This window comes from Plasmodium gonderi, assembly GCF_002157705.1.
Source record: "Plasmodium gonderi DNA, contig: Chr05, whole genome shotgun sequence".
NCBI classification, from domain to species: Eukaryota; Apicomplexa; class Aconoidasida; order Haemosporida; family Plasmodiidae; genus Plasmodium; species Plasmodium gonderi.
The window spans coordinates 1,182,874-1,204,002 of NW_021628930.1; the positions used below are offsets into that span (position 1 = coordinate 1,182,874).

Consider the following 21,129-nt stretch of genomic DNA (forward strand, 5'->3'; position numbering starts at 1 on the left):
GGTATGTGCACGTCGACATGCAAAACTGTTTCTAGGTACCTAATAAGAAATACAAAAAAAAAAAAAAAAATAAAAAATAAAATAAAATAAAATAAAATAACAAACTAGCTGAGAAGCAGGAAAAAAAAAAAAAAAAAAAAAAAAAAAAAATGGAGGTAAAAAGAATAAAACGGGGCGTGTTCAAATAAACTGTAGAACTATCCGCCCTCTTTGGGTCGTTGTAAAAAGGAACAAAATTTGCAATTAGATTTAAAAAAAGAGAAAAAAAAAAAAAAAAATTACTCTCTATGTAATGTAAAATGCTTTTTTTAACACGTGTTAGCATAAATTTCTTTGAGGAAATAAAAAAAATTATTTGACCTTAAATTGGTGGGTCATATGCATTTATATATATATGTACATATTCATATAGGTACACTTCTGTATAATATATTATGCCCATTCGTACATATGTCAAAGGGAGCACACGCGTTGATCAAAATTTCTTTTTTTTTTTTATTATTACTTAATTTGAAAAAGCGCTGGGCGATGAAGAAGCGTGGTAAAAAAAAAAAATATATATATCAAAAAGGTGTTAAAAATGTGCCAAAATGGAGTTAAAAAGGTGTCAAAATGGAGTTAAAAAGGTGTCAAAAATGTGTTAAAAAGATGTCGAAAAATTGCAACCAAGGTGACAAATGAAATATGCGTAAATACAGAAAAATTCGAAACAAATTAAAAAAAAGCAAATTCGAAGGGAATTGTAAAAATGGTTAAAATTACAAGAACAAGTAAAAATCAAAGAAATGTTACATAATAAATTATGAATAAAATATGAAAAAGATAAATATAAAAAAAAAAAAAAAAAATGCGCCAAAAAAAAAAAAAAAAAAAATAAGTGGCCAACACAATTTACAAATGGGGGAAAAATCTCGCATTGCGTTCTGTTCTTAAGAGAATTTTGCATGCCACTATACAAGATAAATAAATTCTGGTGTTAATTTAGTGTTTCTATACATGTTTCGTGTGAATATATATCAACACAAATGTATGCATGCATCAGACACATACATACCATGCGCATGTACGTATATACATGTAAGTGCATATATTATCTACATACGTGGGATATTTTCTCTTGAGAGCCAAATGATCCCTCGTTCTGTGAAGAGGTGTTCTGTTGAGACATTGAAAAAATGAAAAGTGGTAAAACTATGTTTTCTTTGTACGTTGAATTACCACTAAAAAATAAATGTGCATGTTCTTAGAAAAAATTCTCTGAGAGGAATTGCTGGTTGTAGAAGGTAACTGTTTGTGTTTCACTTGTTGTTTGCATTGTGAATTTTTGCTTGCTACGTTTTGGTTGTTCACTTTTTTTTTTTTTTTTTTCTTCCTTTTTTGGGGGAACATGAAGAGAATGTGGTGTGAAAGTGATGGAAAGTGGAGGAAAGTAGAGCCATCTCTCCGCAGTATAAGTTATAGCTGTTAATGAAAACTAAATTTTTGTGATATGTATAAATACATATATTTGAATGTGCTTATATGGGCAAGTATGCATTATATCAATATTTACCATGCATGTGTAAAGGAAGATCTCTTAAGAAGTCCCAAGTATTGGTGAAAAATCTACAATGTTGTATGTGTGAGGATGAAAGGGAGAAAAAAAAAAAAAAAAAAAAAAAAAAAAATTTTGCGCATTGTTAAAAATATTTGTAAATGTCGCATAGTCTTTTTTATCAGTCTATAAAAACTGATACACTTTCATCAGTTTACATGTTTTTAGTAAATATTTTTTAGAGGGTTCTTTAGTATAACTCTCTCCTGAGCACTTAAAATGAATATATAATAAATGAAAAAGAAAATGAATAAAAAAAAAAAAAAAAAGACCGCATCACATTGTGGAAACATCATAATGTGATAAAGAAAAAAAAAAAAAAAAAAAAAAAATTCAGCAAAAATCACGTAAAGATGAATAAGCTCATACATATTTGTTTATCCTCTTCTTTGTTCTCCTTCTCGTCGTTCTTGTTTGTACAATTTATTAAAAAAAAAAAAAAAAAAAAAAAAAAAAAATTGTATGATCAGTTCATACATATGTAATCATTTTTTTTTTTATTTTATAAACAAAGGGGGTCGCATAGCCCTTCTCTCATTACTACGTCTACACAAATCCTCATTTCGGATAGCATGCCGAATAGATTTGATATAAATTACATACAATAGGTGAATATTTAATAACAAATTGCCGTTTCTATAGAAACCTATATGTACACAGAATATGCCAACGGATGTGCATACACATATATGTAAATACCAAGATGGAAAAGTGTTCTTTTTCATGGTATATGCCTAAGAAACTTAGTCATTTTTTTTTTTTTTTTTTTTTTTTTTTTTTAATGTGGCAGTTTAAGGTTATATACTACCATGCTTTCTCATGGATTGGGGTTTTCCTTTAATGTACATTCAAGTGCTGAGATGTTTTTAAAGAGTTTATCAAGCGTGTTTTTTGTATATGTGTTTGTATATGTGTTTGTATGTGTTTATATATATATATATATACATACATGTATGTGTGTGTGTGTGTTTATGCGTACGTATGGATACGTATGAAGACACAGTTAGACTGGCACATACGTATACATATTAGCATATAAAGAGGTAAAACACGAACGAAAAAGTTCTTTTGGAAAACGGACGCATAATAACGGACTAAAAACACACTCAGGTTACACAAAATACACTTAAACACAAAACATGGTGGACCTTACACACACAGTACAATAAATTGGAGAACAAAGAAGAACGGCTAAAGAAAAAGGAGAAAAAAAAAAAAAAAAAAAAAAAAAGTACTATAAAGAACAAAGCTCACATGAACGAACAGACAAGAAAAACACACAGAACAAGAACGTTACATATTTCACACAATACATATATATATATATATATATGCATATGCACGCACACACACGCACACACACAAGCATATAGATACATACATACATACATACATACACACACACATATATATATACATATACACATATACAAGAATTTTATGTACTCACAAAAAGCTCACGATCAATATGTTTACGTACGAACAATTAATGGCGGGCGAAAGGAATCGGGAAATTCACATGCGTTGTAATAATAGCGTATATATATTTGCATAAACATATTTATGTATATATATACTTATGTATACATTTATACATACGCATAAATATACTCACGTATAAATATACTTATGGATACGCATGTATATATTGTATTACTACTATACATAAACAGATAGATAATCTTAAAATATGTACTATTTTACATGTGAAAAAAAAAAATATATAATAATAATAAATAAATAAATGAATGAATCAATAAATACGTGAAGCTCGGTTTTAATGTGCATTTATTTTTTCCCCGTCTCGGTTGTTTCAATACAAATATTTTTGAAATGAGGAGCTTAAAACATTGAACTCTTGGCTCTCATGCATCAGGCAAAAGTTACTGGTTCTTCATTCATTTGTATGTGGGTGGTCTCTCTAGTATGTTTTTTGCCTCTTAAGATGTTACATCCAAAACCTATAAAAGGGTTGATATGGGAAAGGAACATAATGAAGATGAAAAAAAAAATAGATAAAACAAAAAAAAATAAAGAAAAAAAAAATAGAGAAAAAAAAAAAAAAAAAAAAAAAAAAAAAAAAAAAAAAAAAAAAAAAAAAAAAAAAAAAAAAAAAAAAAAAAAAAAAAAAAAAAAAAAAAAAAAAAAAAAAAAAAAAAAAAAAAAAAAAAAAAAAAAAAAAAAAAAAAAAAAAAAAAAAAAAAAAAAGAAAAAGAAAAAGAAAAAAATAATGAAAAAAAAAAAAAAATAAAGGAGGAAAAAACAAAGCAAAACAGAACAAAATAAAGGAATAAAAAATAAAAAAAAATAAAAGCACAAATAAGCTCTCATGTGTACAACTCTCCAAATTGTGTAGACAAAATATCAACTGGGCGTGCAATAATTTTTTCTCCACACATTTTGATGTACATATAATATTTATTGATTTTTTACCAAGTCAGTTGCGGTTTGATCTGTTTAATGAGCATAAGTTTTGTGGCTTGCAGAGGATGAAGAACTAGAAATATCTTCTTGTGATCGACTTAGGTTTCTTGTTTCTCCTTTACCAATGGGTCTGCTGGTAGTAGGGGCTGATGGAGTATGTGGAGCTTGTGGGGTTTGTGGAGTTTGTGGAGTTTGTGGAGTTTGTGGAACCTTTGTATTTGGTGATTTGTTTTTTTTCTCAAGATAATATGTATATCCTCCTAAAGCTCCACCAAGAATTAGAGCTAAACTAGTAGCAATTGATGATATGATCATAATTCTTTTATTTCTTTTTTTTCTCATAAAATCATTATCTAATTTTTTTAATGATTTGGCATCAGATCCTGCACTTTTTGCTTCAACACATACGTCATTGTTAATTCCTGGAACAAACACTTTAATAGTTATAAGGAAGGCAACGAAATAGAATAATTTAGCTAATTTCATTTTCTCAAAAGTGTTAAGAAGGATAGAAAGATGGCCACAGGCAAAATAAAAGGGTATGAGGACACGTGGATTGGGGGGAAAATGATATAATAATTTAATGTAATAATATATATATAAAAATATATATTTTTTTATAGTTATATTTATTATGTATAATTGTCGAAAATTTTAAAGAATAAGAAATTAGGTGATAGAAAAAAATTAGTAAAATTGAAACAGTAAAATAATAATAAGAAAAAAAAAAAAAAAAAATAATAATAATTTAAGTTTAAAAATTTTAGTATCCTAAAAAATTTTACATAAAGGAAGAAAAAATAAAAAGAGTATTTTATTTATAATATTCTTATTATTTTTTATTAGTTTATTTATTTTATTTTTTTTTTTTTTTTTCTAAACGTAGCATTGTGTATAAAATTGTGCATAAATTTTATGCATGTGCTAGAAAACCGAGGTGGGGAGGATGTATATTTTTCAAAAGTGTTTCAAGAAATTATTTCTTATAGAGGATATATTTTTTTTTAAAATCCAAGTTATGAAGAATGTGGTGTATATGTAGCGTACATTAAATAGTGTATATATGGTGTGTAAATAAATGAATAAATATATATATAAACCTTTTCTAATGTAGTTAATAAAAAAAAAAAAAAGGTAAAACAAAATAATATACAGCTAGTGATCAAAAATTTTAAGAAAAAAAAAAAAAAAAATAATATATATTAGTGAGCAAAGATTTTAAGAAAAAAATAAAGGGGGAAAAAAAAATATTATAAAATGATGAGAAGAGACGAGGGGTTCAGGGAGGTAGGTAGGGGAGGAAAGTAACAACATAATTATATATTTATGTTATATATATACGATTATGTATGTTGTATATATACATCTGTATATAATATGTTATATGATAGATATGAATACATTTTTCGGTTCTATAATTCATTTTGTATCCCCACTATTCTATTCTAAACATTTGCTCCTTTTCACATCTTGGGTACCTTTTTGTCAACTATATATTATATATATATGTATAGCACGTGCTACAAAAAATAATGAGGAAAAAGGAGGAGGGGCTTTAGGTGAATCTCCTTCTCATCATTTGCGTTACACATCTAATATGTATTCTTTTATTCGATAAGGGTATTCTTCGTGATTTTAGCTCATTTTTTGTAGAAGTTTTTAGCACATTTTTTGTAGAAATTTTTAGCACATTTTTTGTAGAAATTTTTAGCACATTTTTTGTAGAAATTTTTAGCACATTTTTTGTAGAAGTTTTTAGCACATTTTTTGTAGAAGTTTTTAGCACATTTTTTGTAGAAGTTTTTAGTTCATTTTTTGTAGAAGTTTTTGCCACATTTTTTGTAGCATTTTTGGGCACAATTTTTGTAGAAAATTTTTTCTTTTTTTTTTTTTTACCCTTGCCTGCAGGTTCATTCCATATTTGTATTGTTGTAACCTGTAACGTGTAATTGTTTGAAGGCGTGTTTTTACTACATTTTATTTGCTTACGTTCAGGGATAGAAGCACGGGGTGATGAATTTTTTTTTTTTAAAAATACCTACACAACCCCTAACATAGAAGCATAGGTAAAAATAGTTTAGATAAGCATACATAATACATGCATACATGATACGTGTATAGATGTATGTATATGGATATATACATGAGTGTACGTGCGAGGTAGATAATGCTTATAGGTTAATGTTCTCACTTTGCTATGGGAATAGTACGCATGTGCACATGTTTAATATATATCATATCATCACTTATACCTCACGTGTTTATGCATTTTTAAGAATGTACCATCATAAAAAAAATGGGTATGGACGAAAAAGTCATTTGCCAAGTTATATCTCATTTTTTTATTATACCTACGTAATCAAAATAGATATATATATACGAAAATGTACTTATATATATCCGTTTGGTTCTAGACCTAGGTGTGCTTCACACGTACGTATACTTCCACACATATTTGCATTTGAAATACCTTTCTTCGAAACTTGTCAGAATACTTTTTTCTTCTGTACATTTTTTGGGGTGCATAACATTGATTGGTATAAGAGGATAAATATAGAAAATTATTATAAATGAGTTTACTCATTGGGGTAAAAAAAAAGAAAAAAAAAAAATCATACAAGTTTATTCTGGTTTGACATGGTTACCTATGTTCCATAAAAAAATAATTAATGTTGTCCTTTCGATTATTTGAGAAAATACCTATTTTTTTATTCACATGAAAAGTGGGGGAAAAGTTACTGATATATTTTTTGTGAATTTTTTGGGGAATATTTTTTAATTTTTCTTTTTTTTTTTTTCATGTTCTGCTTGAGCATATTTACAAAAAAAGCTCCCTCAAGGAATGCATATTCCATAAACCCAGAACTCAATATGCCTTCCATTTTGTAATCAAAAAAGGAGAAAGAGAGGGTGAGAGAAAATGGTCTTTTTTTAACCCAGAGAGGAATTGTATTAGTCAGCTCTGTTATATTTAGAGTGATACCCATTTTAGAGTTGTTATAATATGAACGTGAAAACATTTGAACATATATCTGGGCATGCATAAATGTGATATTATGTTTTTTGGAAATATATATATTTTTTTTTTCTTCCACGCTATGGTAGATGGATAGAGTAATTTCTCAAGCTGGGTGAAGTAAGTGCTTTATTTTGCAAGTAAAAATATTGAGTATAATTTTGTCTTTAAAAAATTAATTGTCAATTAAAATTACTACAAATGAGTAAGAGTAGTGGAATTTTATCCCCTCTCCTAGTTGTTGTTTATGTGTATTTCTATTAAGAGCTTTTTTTTTTTTTTTTTTTTTTTTTCTAATCCAAAGAAAACATGGGCATGTTTATTTTATATATATTAATGTTGAATGCATAATTTTATTCTTCTAAACTTAGTCGTATAAGTTTGTGCGAGAAAATATAGGTAGACATAAGGATATTTAAAAAAAAAAAAAAAAAAGGAAGAATTAACCTAACTTACCCTAGAATCTGGGTTATGCTTTCAATTCACGAATATTACTAAAAGGGGTAGTAGGGGAAATTGTTAAAATTTCTATTTTTTAGGACTTAATCTAAGTTTCTAAACATTGGAATTTATTTTGTATATGATATATATATATATATATATATATATATATAATGATAAGAATGGAATTTCTTTTTTTTTTTTAATTAATTAATCAATAAACGGATGCTGCTGTCCGCGAATATTCAAGGGGTGCTCAAATAAAGAAACAGCAAGCATGCACGCGCATGAGAATATGCATATATGTATATATATATATATATGTATAGGTCTGTTAAAAGAAGAAAAGATAGCTATGGTTAACTGGAAAAACTTCAACGTTCCAAGTGATGGAAATATAAAAGCTAAGAAAAGGGAAGATTTTTTGTTTTCATAATAGAAATTTTGCTTATAGGAAACTTTTTTTTTTTTTTTTTTTCTTTTCTTTTCATTATTTTTCCATTTTATATTATGTAATACTACATTGGTCGCCATATGAACAATACCTCATCTGTCAGTCTAATGAACAGAGAATATTTAAATATACCCATCTCCTACTGAACTTAAAAAAAAATTATTTAAAAATATTCTTTTTCTAATAGGTATAAAAATTAATAGTAGTTCATAATAATTAATAGTAAAGAAATTTCGATTTCATAATTGAAATAGATCTTTTTAATATATTTTTTTTTTTTTTTTTCTCTCTCCCGATTTTTCCATGTGGATCTTAAACCTTCATAGAATTATGTATCTCTGGTTAAGGATTTACCAATGTTATAGAACGATCAGGAAATTTGCTTTTGTATTGTGTATATACGTTTCGTTTTTGTCAAATAAAAGGTGGTAAAAGCGTTAATAAAAGTTTTTTTTCTTCGCCTCATTTATTAATAAATTCATTTATTCGTTCATTCATTTATTTATTATTATTATTATTTTTTTCTTAACCTTCTTTATTATTAATTTATTTTTTATTAATTTTTTTTTTTCTTCTTCACCATATTTATTTTTTTATTTATTTTTTATTAATTTTTTGTTAATTTTTTTTTTTTTTTTCTTTACCATATTTATTTATTTGTTTTTTTATTTTTTATTAATTTTTTGTTAATTTTTTGTTAATTTTTTTTTTTTTTTTTTTTTTCCTTTTTTTTTTTTTTTTTTTTTTTTTTTTTTTTTTTTTTTTTTTTTTTTTTTTTTTTTTTTTTTTTTTTTTTTTTTTTTTTTTTTTTTTTTTTTTTTTTTTTTTTTTTTTTTTTTTTTTTTTTTTTTTTTTTTTTTTTTTTTTTTTTTTTTTCATTTTTTTTTTTTTTTTTTTTTTTTTTTTTTTATTTTCGTTCTTTTTTTTTTCTCTATTTAGCATAATTCTACTGCTGCTCGTGCCTCACCAAACTTTTTCTTTAAGCACGAATTTAGAGAAGTCCCTACGCTTGGGATGAAAAAAAAAAAAAATTCCATATATAAAAAAGAGTAGAACCCGTTTAACTAAAGTGTGTAAAGTGGCATTTTTTTTTTTTTTTTTTTTACCCTGAGGATTCTAAACAACTTTGCAAAAGTCATAAAATCTGTGAAAACACCATGCCAATCGAACCCGTTTCAATAACTTCTTGGGGCTTAGGAGAACGTGTCAGGAATGGAACATTGTCCTATAAGCAAATCAATGCGAGGGGAGTATTGTTTACGATAATTGTTATGTTATATTTATTTTTTTATTTGATAACTTATTATTTGTTAAAAGAGGTAATATATCTATCTATCCATGTATATATATATACACATATAAAATGAATATGTGGGGAAATGTTCGCATGTTTTATTTAAGAATAGCTGTGTCACACATGTTGTAAATGTGATGTGTTTGCAGCATCCCTTGTTCGCCTTTCCACTGTCGTGGTTAAATGAGTTGTTTCCACGTATTTGTGTATTTGCTTATTTTTTTATTATTGCTTATTTGTTTATTATTATTTATTTATTATTGCTTATTTGTTTATTATTACTTATTTATTTATTTTTTTTCTTTTACGAAAGGACAATCCTAGAAACGCAAGGCTGGGCCATGATGTGGATGTGAATGGCGCTAATAATGAAGACAATATAGAAGATGAAGAGATTGAAGATTTTTTACGTAAATAATTTTGATTGTTCAGGTTGTAACTTTAACTTTTTGACTATATCTTCTAAAGAAGGAGCAGAATGGCTAAATTTTTAAAAAGGCAAGTTTAGGTGAGATAGTTCGGTCTTATTTAGGAAATTCGAATTTCTTATGCTTTGTCTTTAGAACAACAAAGTGCAGATTTCTGCATGTAAACTATATGTCATCAGTTGGGTGATGAACATGAACCAGGACCCTCTCGTGTGAATCGAATAAAATATGCCTTTTCGTAAGATTTAAAAGGTAACATTTGAAAATTGTTCTCTTGCCTCGTCACATTTGTTCTTTTGTCTCTTCACATTTGTTCTTTTGTATTTAAAAAATTTTTTTTTTTCATTTAAAATTTTTTTTTTTCATTTAAAAATTTTTTTTTTTTTTACCTCTTCTTATTTGTTACGATTTTAAGTTCTTTTCCACTTTTACAATATTGTGCTATTTTCTACTTTTTTCGTTTTGCTTTTTTTTTTAAAATGAACCAAGTTCTATCCCATTGTGTGTTAATCACACACTTGACATTGACAAGAAAAAAACTAGGAAAAAAAAAAAAAAAAATTCAATTAAATAATTTATATGTGAAACTATAAGAATATAGAATATCTGTAGATTAAAATAGAAAATGGGGAATGACACACTAATAGGGAAAAGATATACATCTGTGAATTTAAGAAGGTTCAATTTTTTTTTTTTTTTTTTTTTTTTGTTCTGTTAATTTTAGTTGTTATGGGGAAAGTTTAAGTGGACCATGTTTTTTTTTTTTTTTTTTTTTTTTTTTATAAAAAATATTGTATCATTAAAAAAAAAGAAAAGAAATATATATATATGTAAAGTGAATGGTAAAACGCTTTCGAGTAAATAATATGGGAATGGTAAGGAGAAGAATGAGTTTTTCTACGGTAAGAGACTCTGAACCTGACTTGAATGTACATACATACACACACAGAGAGACTACAAATGGTTCTGTAATTAGTCATATTTGAGACAATATAAACTGTGTATATTTTGAACTCCATATCCTGTAGAATATATAAATAATGACTTCGATTCATTCAAATTGATAAAGGATCCTTCATAACATCCACTGAGATTATAGTTTTGTATTTTTGGTTTAATAACAATAGCATTTTCGTCAGAATAATACAAATAGCACTCTTTGAAATTATCTCTCAATATATAATTTGTTAGATAATGTCCATTTAATTTAGTTATGTTTTGCAATATTTTGTTTGATCTCGTGACATTAACATCACTGCAGTTAAACTTATATTCGTTATCGTTTGTGTGTTTTTCATCTTTAGTGCATTTCATGTACTTGTATTCTCTGCTGGAATGACTGGTACTTCTTCTTGAATAGAAGTATAACCCGAATTCATCGTTTAATACAACAGGTTTCACGTAGGAATGAGGCATTCGACTCTTATATTGTTTGTAGTTTATCAGGATTTTTGTCCTGAGGTGAAGGGAGAATAGTAAATTCGCTACGTGTGTGTGTTTTTGCGTGTTATTATTTGGAGTAACATGGGAGTGTGGAAATTAGAAAGACATACAAAACGTTTATTCATCTCTCTTTTTTTTTTTTTCTCTTTTTCTTTCTCCTTTTCTCTCTCTTTTTCTCTCTCTTTTTTTCTCTCTTTTTTTCTCTCTTTTTTTCTCCCTTTTTTTCTCCCCTCTTTGGAACTTACGTCCACTTCCTCCCCTTGTCTTCACTGGCGCTGCAAGAAATAAAATTGTCTATGCTATCATTTTCATAATCGAAATAGCGTACTCCACATATGAGGAAATATTCTTTATTGGATATTTTCAAAGGATGAGACGTGTATGATTCTATATTTTTATTATTAAAAACTTCTTTATCTATTGCAACATCTTCCTTTGTGTAATTTTCACCTGTAGAAGTGCTCCAGCGTTCACAAATTGCACCATCTTCTTTGGACTTATCTTTATATTTACAAATTATAATTACAGCCTCATCTTTATTTATAAAATTGAAGATAGATGGAACTTCAACCCATGATAAGTCACTAAATAGTTTTTCTTGTGTTTTCCATGTATCTTCAACATTCTTTTGTACGATTACATGGATTTCACTTTGTTTCTTCGTAATGTGTTGAACACATGTTTTGTACAGTTCATTGCGAAGTACAAAATAAACAGCTAAAATACAGTGAATTGGACTTTTTATTGTTTTTATTTCATCGTTTATAATGATTACACTTTTGTCTTTTTGTCTATTCCTACTTAAGCACCTCAGGACGAAAAATATAAGAAATGCAAATTTTAAGATTAACATGCTGAATTATTAATGCTTATCTATGTGTGTGTTTGTGAGTGTGCGGGAGACAAGTTAGTAACAATGGTAGTGGAATCATTCAGTAGACTTAAAAGTGAAGTGTGTCAGAATGAAAGGTTCATGTGGTAGCAAGCTAAGAGGTAATTGCAAACGCAAAAAATGTGAAATATGTTCGTAGAAGGGTATACCTACACAAATGAAGAATTTATTGAAACTTTTTTCAACAAATTTTGGTGCACACAAGTTCTAAATTTTGCTTAAGGACTATTGCAAAGAGGGACGACCATTCGGGGCAGACCGATTGGGTGTCGTTAGGCAGAAATGTGCATTATAAGGGAGTGAAGGAAAAAGAAAGAAAAAAAAAAAGCAATAAAATAATGAAGCAGTCAATGGCAGAACAAATTAAACAAATTAAATTGGGTAAAATAAATTATGTAATTTTTTTTTTTCTAAATTATCTCTCCATGCTGTGAAAAATGTTATCCATGAGGAAATGTGCTGACAGAGCATGCAGGGGATAGTACTTATTTTTGTCATAAATTGTAAAAAAAAAAAAAAAAAAAAAAAAAAAATAGTTAGAATTGTTCTGAAATGGTGAGTTTTTTTTTTCCTTTCTCCCTTTTCATTTTTTTTTTTTTTTTTTTTTTATCTTTTATATATTTCTCCCCACTACGGATCTAATCATTATTTAGAGGAAAAAAAAAAAAAAAAAAGTAAAATTTTGTAGAGTTTGTTCAACGCTCTATTTTCCAATTTAAATGAGAGGAATAGGTAAAAAGGGATTTACATAAAAATAGAAAAAAGGGGAAATTAAAAATAATGGGAAAGCGTGATAATTCAAAATTTTATGCGTAGAGAAAGTTTTTTTCTATCTTTTCCCATCTCTTCCTATGTTTTCCAATTTCTTCCCATTTTTTTTTTTTTTATCTAAACTATTCTATATTTGATCTATTTTGGGGTGGAAATTTTTACTTTGCAAATTTGTTCATATAATTAAAACGTTGCACGGAAAAGTATAACGCAAAATTAGATTTATAAATAAAGCGACTCGACATGACATCTTTTCCTTTTTGCAACACTTCACAATTTTAATAATCGTATGAAACAATTCCTCTATAAGTAACACTATTTATAATTCCACTTTTTGTTGAAGTCTATTTGAGTTTACTTTATGAAGAACAGCAAAATAAGGTGAAAAAAGGTGGAGTAAAAAATTTTGCACAATAAGTGGAATAGTAAATTTATTTTTTAATATAATCATTTTAATCAATTTTTTTTTTTTTTTTTCTTTTCTTTTTTGAACTCTAAAATTTATTTGTTCTAATCTATGAAAATAGAACTGTTTAGAAAAAGCGTGTGTGCAGTAAAGTTGTAAGTATATAGAGGCATATCAATTTTTATTTTTTTATTTTACCACTACATAATATACTTGAGGGAAAAATGAAAACATCAAAAAGGAATGGCGATAAAAATGGAAAAAAAAAGCTGCATGACACATTTTATTGTCCTTTACGAGAAGGAAAAAAAAAAAAAAAAAAAAAAAAAAAAAAAAAAAAATTAAAAAAAAAAAAAAAAAAAAAAAAAAAAAAAAAAAAAAAAAAAAAGAGTATACTTCTTTTGGAATTTATAAGAAGGTGAAAATGGGAACTTTTTAATGTTGTGCAAAAAAGAAAAGATGATAAAATGATGGGAGAAAGGTGATAATGATTATAATTATATTAATGGTAAATAAAAATTAACGAGAAACGTGACTGTGACAGAAGAGAACAAAGTATGGAGAACCAATTTCAAGTTCGATTGGTTCTTTTCTTTTCAACAAATTTTTTCATAAAAAAAATAGTTGCAAACAGGTTGCAGAAACAAGATCCGCGTTGTACTTTTGATCTAAAATTTTATATAAATTCGTTAAAAAAAATAAAAATTAAATAAATAAAATTTAGGAAAAGATAAATGCATATGACACGCAAAGACACGTAGGTAGTAAAATGGAAGGGATTGTGAAAAGGCACAAGTTATACATGGATAAAAGGCGTTGAAAATGGATTACACAAATGTACATACGCATCTTTGAGTTTCAACAATTTATTTTATTCATCAAACTATTAGTTAATTAGTAAGAAATACCCCTTAAATAATGTCACACTTTTTTTTTTTTTTTCTTTTTTAGTATTCAAATTGGTGAGTATTCTCGTTGTGCATTAAAAATGGAGATTATAATATTTATTCGTGATTATACATATAAGTCGTTATTGCTCCTTTCCAAACAGTATACTTATTTAGTAGATAGGATTTAACAGCAGATTTGAGATACACACGTGTAGATAGAATTAAGGAAATCTTCAAGCAAACGTTTGTATAAATGTATGTAAATACATTTATATATGTACATATGTGTATATTGGCTGCTAATTATGTTTTTATTTTCATCCCTTTAACTAATAAAATATGAAAAAACGGCTCTGTGTTAAAGAATGAAAGAGTTCCCACGCTATAAACATTTAAATGGCAAGAGAAAAATTGGAGTTTTTTTTTTTTTTATTTTATTATTTTATTTTTTTTTTTTTTGTTATGCCTTTTCCATTTCTTTTATATAAAGCATTAGTGCTTGTATTAACTCATGATCGTAATTACTAATATTTGTTTTTCGCTAGACAGGAATAGTAAGAGATATTTCGATATTTCTTCGAGTAAATTCATATTTGTCATAATGGAGTATCACCATAGGCTAAACATTAACTTCTTATTTTTAATTAAAATTTTGGCACTTACAATTATAACATCGATGTGTTACGTTCACAATGAGGTATAAGAAATTATATTAAATAAATTCATATTTTTCCTTTTTTTTTCCCAAATAAAATACAGGAAAAAAGAAAAAAACTTAAATGTTCTATATTATATTTTTTTTAAAAATAATTACAAATGTTTTTTAGTCTATCTGTAGAAAATCATTGAATAAAATACACAAACAACAAGGTAAAGTTGATTTATGGTATAAAGTGCTATTATCAAAATATATTCATGATGAAGAAAATTTTATAGAATCAGATGATAGTATAATGTCTAATATGGATAATGAACATTTAAAATATGAAAAAGGATGTGGAATAAAATATAATAGAACATATCGTAAACCTAATATTTTTAAAAGAATTGATCAACATTTTGAAATTTTTTTTCTGCTTTTAATGAAGTAACTTATTTAGAAGCTAAAACAAAACATGATCATACCAAGATATGAAAAAAGATAATAAAGAATGTTGTTATATGTGATGAAACCACAATTAATACTTCTTTTACTTGGAACAATTTTAATATTTTTTTCAAGTTCACTTCCAACAAATTTTGAATATTTGGGTGTCCTACTGCTGATAATCAGTGCACTTGGAGGTTTTTACGTTTTTGTAAAAGCTTTTAAATATGCATGGGGTGATATATCAAGTTTTTTAAAACAAATGAATAAATAATTGTCTTTTTTAATTTAATATTAATGTATTTCTTCAGTGTCGGTAATATATATATTGAGTCTATCAAGTAATTACAAAATAGAGTATTTTTAATTTATAACAAATTGTCTAGAAAAATGTAAATGCACTGATGTACTAGCGGAAGGATGTTCCATCTTAATTATTATTCTTTTTTCCGAGGACAATAATGTTTCCCGTTTGTGTTTTAATGTATGCTTTAAGATAATATCTTAATATCAGTTAGTATGTAGAAAAATATATATAGTTTATACTTTAGCGCGAGTACTAAAGTTTACATTAAACTTTTTCAAAAGGGATATATTTACATTTTGAGCTTTCATTGTGTAATACATTATATATATATGTGAACAAAATTTAATATATAGTATATATTTTATATATTGAGAATTTTCCTTTCAATAAGTAGTTTTTGTTTTTGTTCGCCAAGCATCCAGCCATTTTTTTGCATTTTATATGCATTTTTTTAATTAGTTATTTGTTTTAAACAAGAGGTTATATATGTAAATTTGCATTATATATAATGTATGATCATGATTTAAATTTGCTACTGTACATTTTTTATATGTTATGTTTATTTTAGACATTTCCATTCTTGTGTCTTATTATTGCTACTAAATATTTCTATCTATATTTAAATGAATACCTCTTTTTATTAGGAAGAATATAACGTAAATTAAAAATTATATTCGTCCTATAAATTAGTATCATTTAGGTAAACTATTTATTATTTAATAAATATTTATTATTATGATCAAAGGAAATTCATTCTATATGTATATATTAAGTTTTTATTTTGATTGTAATTGTGTTTAGAATCTGTAATAATATTTTTTACATATGAATGTGTTATGCACATATATTTTATATTAATGTAAAAAAATATAAAATGTCTTCTACTTAAGTGATGTAAGAATTATTTATTTATATTTTATTAAGAAAATATACAATTGAACATGCATCGGATAAGTTATTTTATAAACAACTACACTTTCAAGAAATAATTAAATTGATGATAATCCATTATAATAGAGAAAATAAGAGAACTTTTAACATTCTGGATTAATCAAGAATTCTTATTCCTGTAAATAAAATTATCTTATTATATCCTGTGTTGTGTAATAACGAATATTAACGAAGATATTCTATTTTTCTGAAAACAAATATTAGTTGCTATTTTTTCTTTTTAACAATAATATAACCATGAATTAATAGGATAAAATATTAGCTTTATCTATGTCCACCAAAAATATTACAAGAAATAAATTTTATATCCATATAATAAATATGCTAAGAGGAGATTATTTTAAAAATTAATACAAATTTTTATTTTAGTTCTGTTATAACAAATGCTAATAAAGTTTATTAATACATTATAAAGGAAAAAGAGTTATTGAGAATATAAAAAAACATTTTTGAAATCATAAATATTATTTATACTATATATATATATATATATATATATATATATATATATATATATATATATATATATATATATATATTTATTTATTTGCGTGTCTGTTATATTATATTATAAATAGAGGACCAATATCCAAAGCATGTGCTTATATAAGGGTAAAATTAACAAGTTCCATTCTTTAAGATAGCATAACAACGGTGGTAACATCAAATGAACATCATGAAACACTACATAATAATGTTATTGGTATATCCTTATGCTATAAAAATATACTATGTATATATTATTTCATATTCTAAGACAAAAAAGGGCTTGTAATATTTTGCAAAAAAGTTGAAAACAAAAACAATAAACCATTTAAATCTAAACCTATAGCAAAATGCAAAACGGTACCTAAAAATAAATCCTAAACCCTAAACATTATCGTATTATTATTGCTTTTTTAAATATGAGAAACTTATATATTTATTTAAAAAATTAGGAAGGCGTGTGCTATTGAGTCAAAAATTGAATGTATATTTTTCTAGTAAAATGGATATATTTCAGAGTAAAATGACTATGAATAAATGCAATAATGCAAAAAATAGGTAAAAAAAAAATGAAATGATGGTAATTTTTTATTGGAGTGCTCAATATGCTATTGCAAGATCATAATGTATAGTGATAAGGGTCTAAAGGGGGCATAAAAACCAATGTAACAGGCTCGTAGACGAAGCTCCAAGCGAATAAACAAGGTTTATAACATTCCAAAAAGAACATTTGAATGTGAAGTGTAAAAATAAAAGTCTAATGACCCCAAGAGTAGAAAACATAATAGAACCTAAGAGGATGTCGACAAGGATAATGATACATTTGGTACTACTGCTCAAGCATAAATCCGCAATACACATTTAATTTTAAAACGATGCGTGATAATAAATGTGCTTACAAGTGTGTTTAACCTCTTAGCATGTACATGCATGTGTATATATGTTATATATTCATATGTGCACTTGTGCACATGTATGTGCTTTTGCGTTTTATTAACTAAAACTGTGTTCATTTTTTTTTTTTTTTTTTTATTGAACTTCTCGTTGTTATTTATAATAAAAATGTTCCACAAACCAAATCCTCTGTATTCCTAAGTGTTATGCAATATATACGTTCTTGCATTCTTATTTTTTCCTTAATTTTGTTGTAGTTTTATTTATATACACCCATATAAAGGGTGAATGATTTTTTTTTGCGTGCCCCTCAACATGTTGAATTAGGAAAATGTCGCAGTACAAATGGAGTACGGGTAAATGCGGAAATATCAAAAATGTGCAAGGTTTTAAATCGTGAAAAAAAAAATACACATGTCCCAATATTTATTTTAAATATCTACGTAACAGAAATATGTACATTTTAACATAGTTTCGTATCAATGCGGAAATTTTACAGTTCCCATACAAGGCATCTTGAGCGATGAGTACAACACTTGTGAGATGCAAACTTATGTGAATTAACTAGAGATTTATTTGTAAAAATTAACTTTCATTATACTAGGCTAATTTCATCGAAATGATGTTTCTTTTCCCTTTCCTTTAGTGAAAATATATTGTTTTTCTCTGCTGTGATAAAATTTTGCGTAGAAAAAAAAATGCTTTAAACCTCAGGTGTATACAACATTTGTATGCCAAGCGAGATTCGTTTTCGCGAATTTACCATAGGGAAGAATGGGTAGAAAGCGTTCCTTGATAATTCTCGTAAATAGTTATCTTTACGAAGCACACTATTTTTATATGCCATGTCATTTGCGCTCAAAGTTTCACGTTCTCTGCTTTCTCTATACGCCACCCCTTACCACTTTTAAGGAACAAATTTAAACAGGGAAATATATCCCAATTGTGGTCAGTAAGTCCGTATGCCATAATATATTTCATAAGAAATATTTTTCAATAGGTAAATACTCTATTTTATTATGATATAAGGATGAGTACAATTCCAGTACGCCTTTTTATAAATGTAGTATAAGGCACACGTCTGCTCAAAGGTAAATGAGTTAACACATTCCTTTCCTTGTCCCTTTTTTTTCAAGCAATGTACCATAAGTGTCATTCATTGAGTAAATAAGAGAAACGTATAAAATAGAAAAAAAAAAAAAAAAAAAAAACGGACCAACTTTTATACATGCATATAATGTACCTTGTTTTCTCATTCATACCATTTGCCGCAAAATATATGGACACTTAATTGCATCGCATGAAATAAATCAGTACTTGATTTGTCAAATGAAAAGTTACATAAACGCAAATTGTTTCATTTTAAGAACTCACAAAACCTTTATAGATTTTATATATCCCTGTTAAATCATCTACTAATCATATAAAATTTGTATAATACTTTGTTTTCCCATGATATGAAATTATATTTTACGAAATAAATCTTTTCAAAATTGTATTTCCTTTAATTAAGAGTCCTTTAAAATACATACGATGTTAAGGATTCATATTAAAGAAGGAAACTCTATAAACCGTTGTACACATATACACAAAGTTGAAATCTGCATCACGCAGTTGTTGCGCCTTTCACATTTAGGTATATTTGTGTCATTACTTCATGTTCACCAAATTTTTATATTTAGTAGAAATGTTTTCCCCCATTTTTTTCAAGGTAAATTGGGAATATTGTTAAATGATTGTATATTAATACACACCTGTATAGGCACTTTGTTAGTTTTTACGTAACATTTAGTTCGAAAAGGAAAATTGGAAAATAAGCAATTTTCATGTTTTTCATGAGCCTTGTGGTTCATAACACATGATGTAATTTAGAACGCATAACTTTTACCTTACGATATATATCATCTTGGATTTTACAGGTAATCTTTGTCTCAAAGTGTGTACATGTAAATATTCACAACTATGTTTGTGCGCGCGGGGGAAATGTGATCATTTTCCCCTATTTATGTTTGTGTGAACAGTTGATTACATACAAAATATTGTGAGAGTATATCTTTGTTTCGCGCACGTGATGTAATACTCCACGCAAAGTGAGTATTCCATATTTGGTTGAAAAAAATATGGATGCAAAAATAAATTATTTAAAAAAAATAAGTGAAAATAAAAGAAAATATATTTATAAAATAATGAGTGAGTGTTCTCTTTAATTATAAGCCCTTGGATGAATTTATAAGAAATATTTACTGTTCATGATGTATCATACTAAGGGTTATTCAGTACATATTTGCAAATGTTACACTTAAGGAAAAGGAAAATAAGCCTTTACACATATTCATCATTTTTATGTGAAAAAGGCTTTCAAATGACATAATGAATGTAACATTACGATATGCTTACACTTTTTATGTTTCAAAAGGTTTGTATTACGAAGATTTGTATAATTTTGCAATAATATAATTACTAGGAATAATAAATGCAAAATAAAGCAATAAAATAGCACAAGCATTTACATAAGTAGTAGCTTAAAAACCTTATCCATATTTTACTGTTCAATCAATTTTAAAAGGCTTAATAAAAATGTATATTACGTAATATTTTTTATTCCCTTTGTAAGAAAAAAAGGGAACATTTTTATTATTAACAAAATATAAAAAAAAGAGGAAGCATCCTCCAATGAGAAGCGCACTTTGAAAGAAAGAAAATTAAAAAATGCTAAGAAAGTCAATTTATTAAAGTTCAGTACTGTTTTTGTAAATATATATACATACTCCTGCATAAATAATTAATTGCAAGAATTTCTTTTATGTGCTACATATTAAAGGGTTATTTGCTTAAAGCCCTATTATTTTTTAAGGATAAACTGAAAGGCCAGTGAGAGTGCTGGAAGGGGTGAGCATAATATTAAGTTCAGGCTTAAGAAAAAGATCGAGCCATGGATTAAGATCAGTAGTTATTACAAATCCTCGTACAAGAGATTTATCAAAATTGTAAGTACATCCGAATTATATGTAATAAGAAGCCCCAAATCAAGGTCACACATAAGGGGTATTTTCATGAGTCAAGTAAAATAGGGGGGCATGTAAAATTAATGAGAAAAAAAAAATCCTTTCATATAAATTTGTGAATGTAAAAAATTCCAATAAAAAAAAAAAAAAAAAAAATCAAAAAAACAGAAAAAAAAAAAAAATGGTAATGTAATTAACTTATCAAATTCATGTAACCATGTAAAATTGGGAAATATTTATTCTCATTTTCCGTTCAGCCCCAAATTTTCCACTTATCATAAATGAACAGTTAATTGGAGATATCATAAAAAAAATTATATAAACATATTTACTGCCACAATAAAAA

At 26.3% G+C, this 21,129-nt stretch overlaps 3 protein-coding genes across 3 annotated transcripts; all 3 read right to left on the reverse strand.

Annotated features, from left to right (window-relative positions):
* Nucleotides 1-4,051: 4,051 nt before the first annotated feature.
* Nucleotides 4,052-4,504, reverse strand: PGO_052630 (early transcribed membrane protein; the record flags this gene model as incomplete). The annotated part of the gene is made up of 1 exon (XM_028686641.1): nucleotides 4,052-4,504. One exon carries the CDS (start codon nucleotides 4,502-4,504, stop codon nucleotides 4,052-4,054), a length of 453 nt encoding a protein of 150 aa, XP_028542442.1.
* A 1,069-nt stretch (nucleotides 4,505-5,573) lies between these two features.
* On the reverse strand, nucleotides 5,574-6,544 carry PGO_052640 (hypothetical protein, conserved; the record flags this gene model as incomplete). The annotated part of the gene is made up of 2 exons (XM_028686642.1): nucleotides 5,574-6,056; nucleotides 6,452-6,544. 2 exons carry the CDS (start codon nucleotides 6,542-6,544, stop codon nucleotides 5,574-5,576), a joined length of 576 nt encoding a protein of 191 aa, XP_028542443.1.
* Nucleotides 6,545-10,623: 4,079 nt separating this feature from the next.
* Nucleotides 10,624-11,947, reverse strand: PGO_052650 (hypothetical protein, conserved; the record flags this gene model as incomplete). Its single annotated transcript, XM_028686643.1, has 2 exons — nucleotides 10,624-11,107; nucleotides 11,340-11,947. 2 exons carry the CDS (start codon nucleotides 11,945-11,947, stop codon nucleotides 10,624-10,626), a joined length of 1,092 nt encoding a protein of 363 aa, XP_028542444.1.
* Between the last annotated feature and the right edge of the window lie 9,182 nt (nucleotides 11,948-21,129).